At 42.6% G+C, this 15,436-nt stretch overlaps 1 protein-coding gene across 3 annotated transcripts in view; it reads right to left on the bottom strand.

The window, feature by feature from the left end:
- Positions 1-13,178, bottom strand: part of radil2a (Ras association and DIL domains 2a) — a 32,681-nt gene extending 19,503 nt beyond the window's left edge. The window contains exons 1-8 of one of the 3 annotated variants that reach the window (XM_027285353.1): positions 12,515-13,178; positions 10,438-10,767; positions 10,048-10,283; positions 7,239-7,567; positions 5,138-5,827; positions 4,944-4,981; positions 3,550-3,713; positions 3,346-3,461 (exon numbers count right to left, since the gene is read on the bottom strand). In XM_027285353.1, coding sequence (XP_027141154.1) covers positions 3,346-3,461; positions 3,550-3,713; positions 4,944-4,981; positions 5,138-5,827; positions 7,239-7,567; positions 10,048-10,283; positions 10,438-10,767; positions 12,515-12,642 — 2,031 coding nt within the window. In that variant the 5' untranslated portion in view covers positions 12,643-13,178. The remainder of the gene's footprint in view (positions 1-3,345; positions 3,462-3,549; positions 3,714-4,943; positions 4,982-5,137; positions 5,828-7,238; positions 7,568-10,047; positions 10,284-10,437; positions 10,768-12,514) is intronic. The other 2 variants (XM_019258288.2, XM_010750174.3) reach the window with 2 other exon arrangements.
- Between the last annotated feature and the right edge of the window lie 2,258 nt (positions 13,179-15,436).

Below are 15,436 nucleotides of genomic sequence, written 5' to 3'. Positions count from 1 at the left end.
CGTGTGTTTTGTGCTGCTATGTATAGAACACGTTGACATAATGAGTCAAACAGTGGAAGCTGTTCACAGAGCGCACAGGAAACTTTGCAGGAAAGCTTGTGTTTCACGAAACAAAGGGCAGCTGTAGGAAAATTTCAACACTGTCCTAAAGTTACACTGCAATTTAAGTCGATTTACAGGAGACTCAAAACAAACAACACACACCTGATGCCTTTAAAATATGCTCTTTAACATTAAGTTAAAACTTTATTAATCATGTTTATACACATGAAATTATTCCTCTGTATGTATCCTATCTAGCTGGCACCTGTTGGAACACACACACATTGGGGGGTACGGTGCCTTGCTCAAGGGCGCCTCGGCCGTGCCACCAGCTGTCAGTTCACCATCCAATTTTTCTGAGCAGCGAGAGCAGAGATCAAACCGCCAACCTTCGGGTTATTGGACGACCCACTCTACAACTGAGCCACGGCCGCCCGAGTAAACCATTACGTCCTTTTTAAGTCATAATCAAACTCTTACTCCCAGACTCGGTGAAAACATGCATCTGCATCTGCAGCTCAGCTCAGCTCAGCTCAGCTGCTCTCAGATCACTGTTTTCTGTAATTATCCACGACTCCTTTAAACAAAGCTGTCAGCAGCAGCTCTCAGCTCGCCACCGCAAGACGAAGACAAGTGTGTCTGGTGACGAGAGCCAAAGACAGAAGTCAGGAGCTGGTGAAGCAAACCAGAGCTGAAATTACAGAGTTAAAGTGAGAGGAGAAGAAATAACACGTTCTTTACTCAAGTCAACACGACCTGTTTTGGTCTGGCATGACCGCTAGGAGTTCAGGTGGAGGCTGAAGATGAAAAATGTTTGTTCATGCAGATTTATTTAAAAAGTATTCACAGTCTTAAAGTAGAAGATCAACCGCCTCCCGTCTGGCTCCACGATAACCAATCAGCACCTTCAAATCTGCTGAGCCGCCCTGTAAACTATCAGCTGACCTGCTGCCTCAGGCATGCAGGGTTATTGTCATCTTTATGGCCTCTTTCGGTTTGTCTGAGGTCATTATCTTAGTCATGGTGTGTGAGTGTGTGTGTGAGTGTGTGTGTACCCAACAGGTGATGTCATGCATATGAAACAATGGCAGAAGTGTGTCAGAGTAGTGATAAGAGCCGGATCTGTGCGAGGAGGACTGACAATGAGGAGGTGGTTCAATAAAACTTAAAGCTTGCAGGATGATTCAGCACATCTGCCTTCTTCCTCTTTCTCTTAAAATGTACAATATTTATATTTTAAAGAAACGTGTTTTAAAATGTTTTAAAGCTGCGTTCACCTTTGAGCACCGGAGAAATAATGTTTAATCACCTTAAAGAACAGACTAGAGCTAATGTGAGGTGTCTGTTTTTGTTTGGTTTTCTGTGTTATTAAGCTCCACGTTAAATATAAAGTATCAGAGCTTTTAGAAAAATAAAAAGTTTCCTTTGACATCGACACGAGCGCCGTTTACAAGTTGGAAAGTGCTAATTAAGGCGTCTCCAGTGGCGACCTGAAGGCAACGTCTTAAAGTGACACTGTATGACTTGACTGAACAGAAACCACCGACCACGAGCGACAATCACGAGATGATGGTAAAAGTCAAAGACACGGTGTGACGGTAGCACAAGAAGAGACGAGTTGTCTATATGAGGTCGGTGCAGAATCAGAGACTACTCTGTAGTCAGCGTTAGTGATTTGAATTTAATGCGTGCTGCTACAGGTGGAGCTCAGCGACCACGCAAGCCGCCACGTTCTGGATCATCTAAAACTCGGCTACAGAGGGAGTATGTGAAGTGTGAATCACAGGGTGAACACACCTGGATGGCTTTCTCCAGTGTGGGATCAATAAAGTCTATCTAACTTCTAAGCGCATAGATGTGATGATAAAATAAGTAATTTGTATATTAAAAAGGGTCCTGTGTCAAAAGTTCACAGGGAGGTTAGAGGGACTGTTCCAGTCTCAGGGAGACTCTTCCTTTTTCTACTTCTGAACTAATTTAGTCAAGAGAAAAAGAAGAAGTGAACAGATTATTTCTGTTCGTTATTCGGTCATTCACAGGAAATTAGCAAACTTTTTCCCCTCTTTTAATGTCCTTCAGCCTGCTGGGTGTTTCTCTGATGACAGTTTATCTTCCTCTGCAGGAAACAGATGACACTTCACAGACGAGTGTTAATCCTCCAGAAAAATAGTAATCAGCAAACTTGTGTTTCAATCATCCACCATCTAATTAAGGGAAACTGAATCTGACAAAGCCACAAAAGAGACGATGGAGTTAAGTATTTTTTAGTCTGAATATACGGTTCAGTAAAATGTATTTTTTTCAGTTTGTGCAGGACAAGTAAAAGAAACAACAGCACAGGCTGTTCCTGCTTCCTTCCCTCCCTTCCTCAAACAGTCACTGTGCAGGGTGGTGTTGGTGTTTCTACAGTCTGCTGCTAACTGTGATGTCGGGCTGGATCCTGCATAAACCAGACAGACTTTAATAAGCAACTGCTTTAAGATGGGAAAGTCACATAAATCTAGTCTGGGAGTGTCGGGCTGTAAAACACGGGGCTCGACTGTTTCGTCACAAAGCAGATCCAGACTTTGAAAAGTCTTCATCTGCGTGTGTGTCCAGATTCAAGAGTGGGTCTGAAACATCAGACTAGTATCAGTTATGACGTTCTTCTGCTGCTGTCTCTTGTGGTGCACCCCAAGGCTCCATCTTGGGTCCTTTTCGATTGTCCTTTTATGTCCTTTCACTGACATTTCAATGCTAGCCTGCACACATACTTCCTCTTTAATACATCATCTTTGGTCTCCTTTAGTTCCTTATAATGAGCCCTGAACGTTTTCTTGATGTATAGCAAATTCTCGTCTTCAAATCCCCGTAGAAATTTTAGCACTAGCTTTTTCCATATTAGGTTAACAGTGGGTTAAAATCTAAAGGTGACTGAGCTTTTAAATACATTTTTTTACCCTTGTTTTAGAGTCCTGACCTCCAAATGTTCGTATTGTGGTTCTCACCAAATCAGACATTCAAGGTTTTGTCATTAAACAAAAACCTTGGGAGACAAGATTGTCTTTTTGTTTATATTCCAGTCGGTGGAAAAGACACCGCGCTCGCTATCTCACAGGCTTTTCCTGACGGAGAGTTAGTGTTCCATTCTGTTATTGTGTTTTCTGTCTGGAATATGTTCAATGAAAACAGAATTTGGTGTTTACACAGTCCAATTTCCTGCTTCACATGTGACCGACACTCAGATTTTACGGGTCAGAAGGATGTGAAACATCTATATGAATGTTTGTGTGTGCTGTGTGTGCTGTATATAAACCAACCAACCTTTGTTAGATAGTAGACAGACTGCTGGAAGGTGAACATGATGACTTCCTCCAAGACAGTCATGGCCTCCTCACAGGCTGTCCGAGTGGAGGACATCTCAGGGTCCAACAGACCTGCCAACACACAGAAACACACATTTAAAAAACACACAAACACTGCAGGGCTAACAGACATGATGAAGGCCATGATGTGTTTTCTGTCCACCTTTGTCCTCCTGAGGACGGAGCAGCAGCTGAGGGACTTCATGCTGGATGAAGTGCAGCAGTTCGATGGAGTTGGCCATCCACAGCACCAGAGGCTGCAGACCCGGGATCAGTTCCTCCATGCTGAGCAGCTGAAGGTGGTCGGGCTGGCCGTCACCGGAGCTCCTGATGTAAAAACACAGAGGTTAGTGTGTAAACAAAGTCTAAAAAGTTTGAGTGTGTAATGCAAAAAAATGTGGAAAATCTTTGTAACGACAGCACAAAGTGACTTCATTATGTTTCTCAGACATGACTCATTTTCCAATTCAGAAGATTTTAATCAAAACCAGAATCGACTACTGGGATCAACTTTCCTCTGGCTGACCCATGACAGCAACAAGAGGTCGAGCACACATCAGCTAGAGTTCTTACAGGATTTAACAAGTTGTGCACATGTAACACCCGTCATGACGTTTTTACCAACCTACCAATAGAAATTTTGGACATAGGCTTCAAGGACGCCTCTGTAGCTAATTTCCCCGTTCATGACAACTGTTCTGAGTGTACTGTGAATTTTAACCTAACCTAAAAATAATGAATACAGTAAAACCATCCGAATGTTTTACTTCCAGCATGTTCATCCTGACTTCAGAAGTAGTCTTTAATATTTGTTAAATATTAGTGACATTTTAAAATAGTGGGAACATTTTTAGTTTGTTGGAAAACTCTGTGTCGGCTGTTTATCCTCCTATAAGTTATTTCGATTTAACTTCCTCTAAAATTTCTGCAAACCAGCAAAATCTTGACTTACAGTAACTTCTCCTCATGAAGCCAGTGTCAGTGTTTTCCTGCTATAACGAGACAAAATGTCGGCTCTATCTATCTATCTATCTATCTATCTATCTATCTATCTATCTATTGTGGATTTGCTGCTTTTTTTCTGTTCTATATGATCAATACATTTCATAACTTTACTTTATTTCTTTAATGATAAAGTAATTCATCTAAAGATAATTGTTTTTCTTTAAATAGCTGTTAGGACACTTCTATCCCGTTCTCTTCCATTGAAGCCGACACACTTTGATCCACAGTCTGTTAAACTTTGATAACTTTGCTCTCCTCCTGACAGTCGATGATAAAGCAAGAAGAGAAACTCTTGGCTGCTTCTTCTCTCTGACTGTGGGAAATTCTCTCTTTGCACAACCTACATTTAAAAAAGCTCAGTGTTTTCTTTCTGACGGAGCACACAGTTATAAAATCAGACTTTAACTCCTCTTTTATTCAGACAGTAAAACTCGTCGAGGTGTCGTGAGTATATCATCGCGGGCAGCAGCTGCTGCTCTTCTCTCTGCAGCGACTCATTGTCATTTTATTTCTGGGACATTCTCAACAACACTTGTTGTTTGTTTGACTCACGTTTCTGGCTGGATCGCTGCGAGCTCCTTTGTCTTCTCCTGAGAGGGAGAACACATAAAGAAAATATCTATTTCATGCATCATACATCCAACCCTGATGGCACATTTGATTACTTCACATTCTTTGTCACCTTCACAGTGCTGAATACACACTTATGAACACAAAAGGTCAGTAATCTGTAGGTTCATCCTTACCCACATAACAAGCTGGATCTGGCTGGCTATCCGGAGCAGCAGCTGTCTGAAGTGCGTCGGCTTGAACGTGGAGGCCGAGTGCTGGATGCACAGGCTCAGCAGGAAAGCAGGCGTCAGCTTTGGTTCCTTTCCGCTGGGGTCCAACAGATCCAGAATCTCCTGCAGGACGCTGTCCTCCTGCTCCAGCTCGTAGCTTACCAACGCCTCCGTGCCTTCCGGGTCCCTCCAACGAGGCGGTAAAAACTTCCTCTGGAACTTCCTGTTGGTGACGATGGAGCCGCATGATAAACAAGACGCTTTCATATCAGAGTTTGGGCAGAGTCTGGTCATCCAAGGAGGCGTCTGATGGGATCCTGACGTGCTCGTAGGATCCTTAAACATGAACAGATAGTGTTTCCCCAAGCCAACCAAGTCCCCGGGGTTCAGTTCCACCTCCTCTTTAAGAAGGAAACCGTTCCTGGTGACAGGAGCGCCGTGGAGAGGCTTCAGCATCGTTAATGTCTTTCTGTGCTCCCCCGTGGAGGTCGGGTTGTGAGAGTCCAGGCGTCTGACGCAGCAGTGTTGGGGGAGGACGTCAGGAGCGAAGAGAAGGATGTCCACCTTTAATCTCTCCTCGTCTTCCCCGTTACAGTGCTCCCTGCAGCAGCCGAAGATGGTGGTGGTCCCACTCATCAGGTAGATGACGAAATCCTGTAAAGAGACAGCGCTTTGTTAAATTAAATGTTTAATTAAAGGCTGTCATTAACAATCGGTCTATAAAATGTTAGTTAGTGATTTATTTTGTCGATTCAGCTCTAGTTTCACTTCATATTCTTGATGAATCTGATGACTCGATGACTGATTTTCTTGTGTAACATTTTGGAAATGAACCAGCAGGATCAGCCGCTGTGAGAACGACCTGCAGAGGCAGCGTAAGGCGAGACAGGAATGGAAGGGCTTATAGGTGAGACACCAGTGACGTCTCGAGCCGAGCAGTCATGTGACGGTACAGTGTGTGGTTAGTGTCACTGTACACTTTTTAAAAAGTCACTATTCCCAAGACTTTTCATCTTGGAATCAAATTTCCTCAAACTTCTTCGTCTTCTCACGCATTAAATCCTGTAAATTCAATGCGTTACATTCAAATCCACAGAGAAACTACTCAAAATGACGTTAATTCATCCCAGTGTACACTCATACAGGTAGAGTTGATGAATACTCAGACATGTCTCAGTAGCATCATCTTTAAATGTAAAACCTCTCACAGTAAAAATCTAACTCAGGCATTCAACTTTTTAAATCAAATTAAAGACATGTTGCGGGTACCCTGACCGTCGTGTTCTTTCTTTTGCTCTGCGTTGACCGACCATCGCAGCGTAACATCAGGCCTGCTGCAGCTCTTCGCCCTGCTCTGGTGCTACCCGTATCCTGCTCAGTCAGCAATCTCCACCAGCGGGGATAAACAACATTGCGAGAAAAGAGCTTCCTGTTCCTGAGAATGGGCTGGGCTAAAGCCGCACAGCCTGACTACTCTCTGGTTTACAGTGAAAATGAGCTGTTCAAATCTCCACATGTCAGCAGGGACGTGATATTTTAGAGCCTGTTTTCCAGTGAAGCGTTGTTTTCGAGTGTATCGGTCTGCAGATTACAACACTTTCAGCCCGACTCCCACTCAGTTTGTTTATGTACTCTAAGAATAGCGTGTGTGTCTGTAATCAGGGTTATCTCCTTGTTTTAAACATCCTGAGCAGGTTTACTTCTCACTGGATGGTGGACACTCTGTCCTTTCATTGGGACATGTTGACAGCTCGTCCTGTGTGGACGTTTAAGCAAAGTCACTTCTGTTTCCCGCTGAGTCGACACAGGACAAACCCACGTCTGTGGTCCGGCCTGAGAAATCCACAGTGAGTGTTTCCTTCCTGTTCAGACCACGTCTCACCAACGCTCTGCGCTCTGACTCCTTGAGGTTCTTAAACTAAGAAGCTCGATGTCCTTTAATTGTTTAATGGCATGTTGGCCAGGAGACTCTCAAGGATCTTAAGAGGTTTTCAATGACCTTATTATAAAGGACACTTTAATCAGTTTAATCTGGAGTTACAGCACAGCTAACCGCTAACCTCACCTGTCTGTGGCTGTAGCCCTGCAGCAGCAGGAAGTATGGGAAGTCAAACGGCGGGTGAATGGAGTACTGGGTGGTGTTGTCGTCGCTGCTCTCCGTCTCCTCCTTCTCCATGCCGAGCCTCAGGACCTCCTTGTCGGCCTCAGCTTCGGGATCCTCCCTCAGCGCGCTCTGTCGGGCCCGGTTGGCCTCCTTCCCCATCGCAGACAGATCCATCTCGCTCAGACTCCTCCAGATCCCGAGTCCGTCCACGTCCTCCCCGCTGCCGTCCACAAACAGCGAGGTGACTCTGGAGCGGCTCTTCTGCAGCTTACGAGCCTGAGCGTTGATGCCTGGATGGAAAAGAGGATAAGGACGACGCTTAGCTTGGTTGTAAATAAGCCACACCTCCTCCCTCACATGTCAAGAGACATTAAATCAAAGAAAAAACACAACAACAAACACAACACAACAAAACTGTTGTGATATGAACTTTAAAAAGGGGTTGAAGACCTGAAGAAAAACTTTATTCACAGAGCCTTCACTCTCTGCTAAACATCCTCATCCTGAATTGGAAAGGTTTGCAGTTAAAATGGCCAAAGAGCTCAAAGAACAATGACTAAATATGTTTAAAAAGAAGCATGTATGGTTGTTAAAAATGTAAAAAACATCATACACACAGAGGATTGTATAAAAAGTTGCAAAAAATATGAGAAAAGCTGCTCAAAATTAATCCAAATCACTTGTTTGATACAAACTTCCTGCAGTTGTTGCAGGATTGGATGGTTAATCAGTTTTCTGTTCTTTTACTGTTATATGTATAATGTGTCACCTAGTCTTCAGTTTAGAAGGGACAAAGGAGTCTCTTGAGGAAAACGTTGAACACTAATCTTCAGCATGTCTACAGGTTATTTTTTTAAAGTGAAATCTTTTCAGCTGAACTTATAACCCAAAAAACACAAAACAATTATCGTTAAAATCCCCCCTGAAATCACTGCTCAATCAATCAAACTCCAACACAACAGCTCGCTGCACTGGCACCGACTCAAACGTAACATAACTGGAGGAAAGAGAGGAAATGTGCAGCGGGGAAAGTGAGATGTGAGCAGCTCTATCTGATACCAGCAGCAGCTCTGTCGACCTGACGTAACACAAACACCATTCAGCTCATTTGGAGCCATTAAGCACCGTGGAATGTCCACCGAGCCCGGCTTCACGCCTGCCACTCTGCTCCTGCTCTTATCAGCTGTGGAAGTGGGTGTTTTCCACATTGTTCAGTTACCAGTTTGACAGACTGGGCTCAGTGCCTGAAAAACCCAACAGTGCAGAGGTAACAGGCAGTTTGTGGAGAGGAAGGTGGACCACACATGACAGGACCATGAGAACGGGTTTGACAGATGTGGACGGATGATATTCTTTCAACTTCATCATTTTAAGGACTTTAGTTTTAGTTGTGACACTTTAAAACAGATTTAAGACCATAACTGTATCCAGACTAATGAAATTTAAAGGAGTAGTTCAACATTTCTACAATTATTTTTCTTCACTGTTCATCACTGTTACTGATGAAAATCTATCTGAGGTGACTCAGGCAGAAGTTTGATGAGTTTTTGTATGAAAGTTTTATTCTTGTTTAGTTTAGTCATGTTCGCACAGTTAGGCCACAATCAGACAGAATCAGGCACTGTGCTGAATCATAATTGTGCTCAACATAACCGCTGTGAAACAATCAGGACATAACTTTTTATTTCACTGATGCTTAAACAAGGCTGGTGCTCCCTCACTCTCATTCACTGTCTATGTCGCTCAACCACTGCTCGCTCTCTCTTCAACTTCAGACTCAGATTTAGCAGCTGCTTCGTGACATAAACAAAGTCAGAACACAACAGGTAGAGGATCAGAGACATTTCTGGCTGACTGTGGAGGTTTGACTGGTCTGACTTGGCCGCCGTACTGTGGCGTCAGGCTGCGCTCTTTGATGGACCCCCAACGACTCAAACTCACCAAGAAAGTGAGCAAAATGTCAAAGTATTCCTCTAAATCTGAGACATCTAACTTGTTTGGTTTGGTTAAGCCCTGACACCTACTTTAAAAACACTGTGTTTAAACTGGCAGTAAATCACAGAAACTGATCTGACTTGACTCTGTTCAAACACATAGATAATCCAATAATCACGCCACCCATTGTTTAAATGTAGAATTAACTCTGAAGCAAAACGTGCAACAGAAACTAAATTTGAATCTTGTTTTTATGAAGCTGCAATCAGGAGGAATCTGTAGCGGTACCAAGAATAATACAGATCCTGAAGTTAGTATCGGTGAAGCGGGACATTAGTCGAACCACAACAAACTGCAGCCAAAGTCAACAGGACCGCAGAGTCCCCAGTGAGCAGGAAGTGAGCTCTGATAGAAAGAATAACAGCGCGGTGAGTGGCCACATTCTGGCAGCTCCAGAGCCAGTGGGAAGAGCCGCCCGGTGCCTTGATGTTTCACGGGGCCCTAATGGGCCCTTGCAATAAAACAAAGATAAGAGCGGGGCCACGCTGACCCCCTCTATCCCTCACTGCAGCTTTTGTTTCCTCCTGACCTCTCTCACATGCCTGCCATCTCCCCCTGTTCTAGCCGGTGATAAGCCGGACAATGAAGGCTGTTAGCCTGCAATAAGAGACAAGGATAAAGGCTCCCCATGCCACCACCACAGAGACGGAGTGATTGATTACCCAGGCGTAAGGATGTGAGGGTCACTGAGTTGTGTCTACGTCACTGAAGATGGTTAGGTCAGTGAGAGTAGACCCAGCCTTTGGTGTGAAGGTGTTAGCTGACGTTAATATACCTGCTGTGACCGTGTCTCTGTCCTTTAAACTCTGCTCCTCGACGCTCGACCTCAGCTGGATTTCAAAGCGTCTGGAGAAGCCTTCCTTGGGTTTCCAAAGTGACTGCAGCATCAGCGGCTTCTCGTTGTCTCCCACCACCCGGAAACACTCCCTCTTCCACTGGTTATCCGCGCCCGTCTGGCCAATCACATCGCAGAGCACGTAGCTGTTGGCGTCTTCTTTTTCCAGGCAGTACCTGAACAACAAAAGCAGAAATTTGAATTTGAAGGTGATGGAACTGAGTTAACCCTGCTTTTAATCATATCACATGTTTCACAGCTACTTTTGGCTGATTGATCCAGGACATATCTGTCAGGTTCAGCTGATCTTCAGTGGACACCCCATCTCACCTCTCCAGCGCCTCCTTCACCAGCTCCTTTGCGTTGGACTGAGTGGTGGCCAGCACGCTCTTATAGTTTGTCCCCTGACAGATGTCGCTGCCGAAGATCTTCAGGATGCCGGGGACAGACATTTGGCTGGACAGCTCTGCGGGGTCGTCTGCAGCCTGGAGGTCACCGCTGCCCAGCGTCTGGCCCCGGCGTCCACTGCTGTCCCGCAGGTTGGGGCTGTGGTTGAAAACAGTCGAAAGCCTGTTATTGTGACGGCGGATTTTACTCTTGGCCGGCTGCCGAACACCCACGCTCTCTGTGGAGCGGGTGGTGCTGTCAGAGTTGGTGGACCTGAGAGAGGGAACAGAGGAGATAACACTGCTCAGTGGCAAAGCCTTGACTATAAACAGTGTGTATATGCATCTACACACAGAGTGATTTATGGGTAAACAGAAAGATACAGAGTACAGGCACAGATATGAATTACTTTTTCATTTCTATGTAGTCTATATGTTCTTTATATCATTGTAATATGTTTCACAAGAGTTTTACACGACCTAAAATTTGAATTTTGGACTAAATATTTCCGTGAAAGGTGTAAAAAAATGATTTCTTGGTGTGTAAACTGGGTTTAACTTCACTACATGAGAAACATTTCAAGTATCAGATCATTTCTGCCTGCATAAAATCTGAAAATAGTCATTCATGAATTCACAACCAGCTGGTTAGATTACTGTAATTCGTTGCACTCTGGCATCTCTCGTCTCCAGCTCATCCAAAACTCTGCTGCCAGGATTCTGACGGTTGTTCACAGAGTTCATTTTAAGATTTTATTGATAACTTATAAAGCTCAGAGAGGTCTCAGGTGATCCTTCTTGCGCCCTGAGATCCTCAGGTGTGTCAGTCCTGGTTGTTCTGGTCCAGATTTAAACACAAAGGTGAAAGAGACTTTGCAGTCAGCGCTCAGAGACTGTGTGACTGATCTGAAGAGGAGATCCGGACTGCAAACGCATTTTTATAAAAGTGTTTAGAACGACTTTAGTTTATATCTTTATGTTCCAACTTCTTGTTATTGTATGGCACAGTAACTGTGTTTTGAAAGGAGCTATAGAAATAAAGTGTATAATTTATAACATATATAAACAAAGATAAAGCGGTTAATAATAAACGCTATATAAACTAACAACGATAAAGTGACATAAAAGCAAAATATAAAAGAAGGTACGACACATTTTCTCTATTACATCCATTTATCCTGCATGACATCTCATTTCATCATCTCACGTCACAGTAAAGGTGGTGAACAAATTATTAAACACTATGTCACAGATGACATTTAATTAACAAATTAGCACTGATTAAATGTTATTTTTGACAGTAGTCGGATAATATAGATTAATCATTAGTTGGTTGGTCCACAGGTGGTGGAAAATGTCTCATTTTGTCTACAACTAAATTATGTTCAGTTTACTGTCATAGATAAACCAGAAAATATTCACATTCATGAGCAGAAATCAGAGAGTTTGCAGACACATTATGTTGTTTATTATCTTTATTTTAACTTTATCCTATTTAGCACTGAATAAAAGTTATTTTTAACACACTGTAATGACGCTGTAAGAGATGATTATCCTCACTGTCGATTGATATTGATTGACAATTAGTTGTTTGGTCCAGAAAATGTCACAAAATGTAAAAAAAAAAAAAAAAGTTTAATTTTGTCCACAGCTAAAATATATTCAGTTTACTGTCAAATAAAAGAGAACTCACATTTATGAGCAGAAATCAGATCATTTGCACTTTTTTTTTCTAACAAAAAAGCGACACAAAACTAATTAACTGATTATCAAAATAGCTGCAGATTAATTTAGTAGCGGTCAATTAATCGATGAATCGATGCAGCTTTAGTCATGAGCAGATAAATGGTTTATAAATGTGTTTATGGACGACTTTAAAGTGCAGGCTGCTGTATAAAGTGTGATTTATTATCATGATGTGTTTTAATACCTTAATGTGTGAGTGTGTTTATAACAAACACAGGTCAGGTGTGTGATGATGTGTGTGTGTGTGTGTGTGTGTGTGTGTGTGTGTGACTCACTGCACCGATCCATTGCTGGGTTTCCTCCCCAGCTTGGCGAGGCGCTTCTTCGGGGAGCGGATGAGTAAACCCACGGGGAAGTTCAGGGCTTGTTTGTTTACGTTGCTGCTTCTCTCCTCTGAAATCATTGTTTGTTTTTAAATCACGCAAACAACAAAAACAACAACAACAAAACTACCGGGACCGACCGGAGGAGCGGAATATAGCATGCTGCTAGCCTGAAGGATGAACGGGAGTCGGGACGAAGTTTCCAGGATTGTCGTTTCACTTCCAGCTCCACAAAAAAATAAAAACAAAACTTTTAAAAATCACAGAGATGTGTGTGAATACTCCAGAAAAGTCTCTGTATCCATTAGAGGAACGGCGGTGAACGTTATTTAAACGTTGAACTAACGTTACATCCCCGCACAAGTTAACAGAAAGGAAACTTTAAAAATCCAAACTGACGTGACGAACTGACGCGGAGAGGAAGAGAAGCGGCGGTGACATCTTCTCACGCCGTTTACTTCAGTCCTGACCGGGAGACGCGGCTCTGTTCGCCGCCCGGTGTCTCCATAATAACCGTAAGATCCGTTAAGTCCGTCCGGGAGCGCGCGGCGGGCTGAATGAAGCGGCTGCAGGAGGCACGAGCTCACTCTGCTACTACGGCTGACGTCACCGCGCTGTCACGCGCAGCGGGGTCCGCGCGAGGAGGAGGAGGAGGAGGCGGGACGAACCACACGCGCGCGCGGTGGAGCCCGGTTTATATTTAAATTTAATTATGTTAAATATATAAAGCAAATATAAAAGTACATTCACTCTAGTACAGGTACTTTAGATGAGTATTTCTACTTTATCATACTACGTTTGAGCAGGAAACTACGGTGGCCCTGAAGTGCAAAACACAACAGCAAATTCAAAAACACAATAGCAAATTCAAAAACACAATAACAAATCAAAAAACACAATAGCAAATTCAAAAACACAATAGCAAATCATAAAACACAACAGCAAATTCAAAAACACAATAACAAATCAAAAAACACAATAGCAAATTCAAAAACACAATAGCAAATCAAAAAACACAATAGCAAATTCAAAAACACAATAGCAAATTCAAAAACCAATAGCAAATTTCAAAAACACAATATAAACAAATCAAATAAACACAATAGCAATTCAAAAACACAATAGCAAATCATAAAAACACAATAGCAAATTCACAAAAACACAATAACAAATCAAAAAACACAATAGCAAATTCAAAAACATAATAGCAAATCAAAAAACACAATAGCAAATTCAAAAACACAATAACAAATCAAAAAACACAATAGCAAATTCAAAACACAATAGCAAATCAATAAAACACAATAGCAAATTCAAAAACACAATAACAAACCAAAAAACACAATAGCAAATTCAAAAACATAATAGCAAATCAAAAAACACAATAGCTGAATTTTTCTGAATTTGCTGTTCTGTTTTTTGATTTGCTCGTACAGCGTACGAGTGACGTCACGCACAGGTTACTGAATTTTGAAGCTCAAAATCCATGGCACTAATGTGAACAGGTGAGTTGTATATAAATTCACCCTCAGTACAGTTGTCATGAACGGGGAAATTAGCTACAGAGACCAAAACTGTTTTTTGTACCAGGCTGTAAACATGTTTATTTCTGCTGTGAAGTTGGACATTTGAACATGGGGACTTATGGAGACTGACTCAAGTGGACGTTAGAGGAACAGCAGTCTTTAGCTGCACTGTTTCCTGATTCAGACATTCTAATAAAAGTTCACTCCAACTATTTTTATTAAATGATTGCATCAATCTGACTTTTTGCCTCTGGAACTTAAAACACTTTAGTTTGTATTCACAAGGATAAACTTGACTTAAAGTTAGTCGTGCTGGTGTTTTTATTATAACAGTCAGTCACGATAAGATAACATGCTTCAACATCTCCAGATTAGTGAAAATAAAAACAACAGCATCAACCAACTGTGAAGAGCTCTAACTGCTTTCACTCATCAAAATCATTTCCGTGTAGAAATTATCTGCATCTGCCCCGTGCACAAAGGCTCAGTCCTTGTTGCAGCGGCCCAGGGTTCGAATCTGACCTGTGGCTCTTTCCCGCATGTCATTCCCCGTCTTCCACAATTCCTGTCACTCTTGAAGCTGTCTGATGTTTATTTCTGCTGTGAAGTTGGACATTTTGACATGGGGACTTATGGAGACTGACTCACTTCTGGAGCCAGCCTCAAGTGGACGACAAGAGGAACTGCAGTTTTTAGCATTGGCTTCATTTACAAGCCGTGGAGGTTGCCGCTTGGTTTTTCCCTTCATTTGAGTGGAGGTAGTCCATTTTGACCACCAAAAAACGCAGCGACCTGCAGTAGAGAAGTTGAGTCAGATCCAACAATTGTTAAAACGCAGCTCGACTCTGCAGATAAACAATGAGCTGAAACTCAGTCATGTTGTTTTAATGGTATAACCTACTGTTTAGTCCTGGACAGATCCTGCGTGTGGTGTGTTGGATGAGCCTAAAAGAGGCTTAAAAACTCCACAGAGCTGCAACAGTTTGTGAATCTCTACACGTTTGTCCCCACAATCCTCAGTTTCATATGCAGACTTTAAATTCTGTGGTAATATAAAAGAATGCTGCTATTTTCATGCAGGTTAACACCTGAGGCTGCGTCAGCTCGGCCTTTACTGGAGGATCAGTGAGGAGGCTTAGGTGAGGATTAGTTTAACAAAAGTTTAAACAATAAATCCTGATGATGATTACTGCACACACACAGCAAGACAACACAACAAACCAGACTAGACAAAAGACAAGACAAAGACTTTCTTAATATGACAAGAAAGACATAGAGCATTAGTGCTGTGAAATAATGATGAGAGCTGCGAACCCATTCTAGTTTTGTTTGTTTGTTTATTTGTACT

Source organism: Larimichthys crocea, chromosome XII (genome assembly GCF_000972845.2).
Source record: "Larimichthys crocea isolate SSNF chromosome XII, L_crocea_2.0, whole genome shotgun sequence".
NCBI classification, from domain to species: domain Eukaryota; kingdom Metazoa; phylum Chordata; class Actinopteri; family Sciaenidae; genus Larimichthys; species Larimichthys crocea.
Note: the sequence above shows the minus strand (reverse complement) of the source record. Positions and strands in the feature narration are given on the sequence as shown.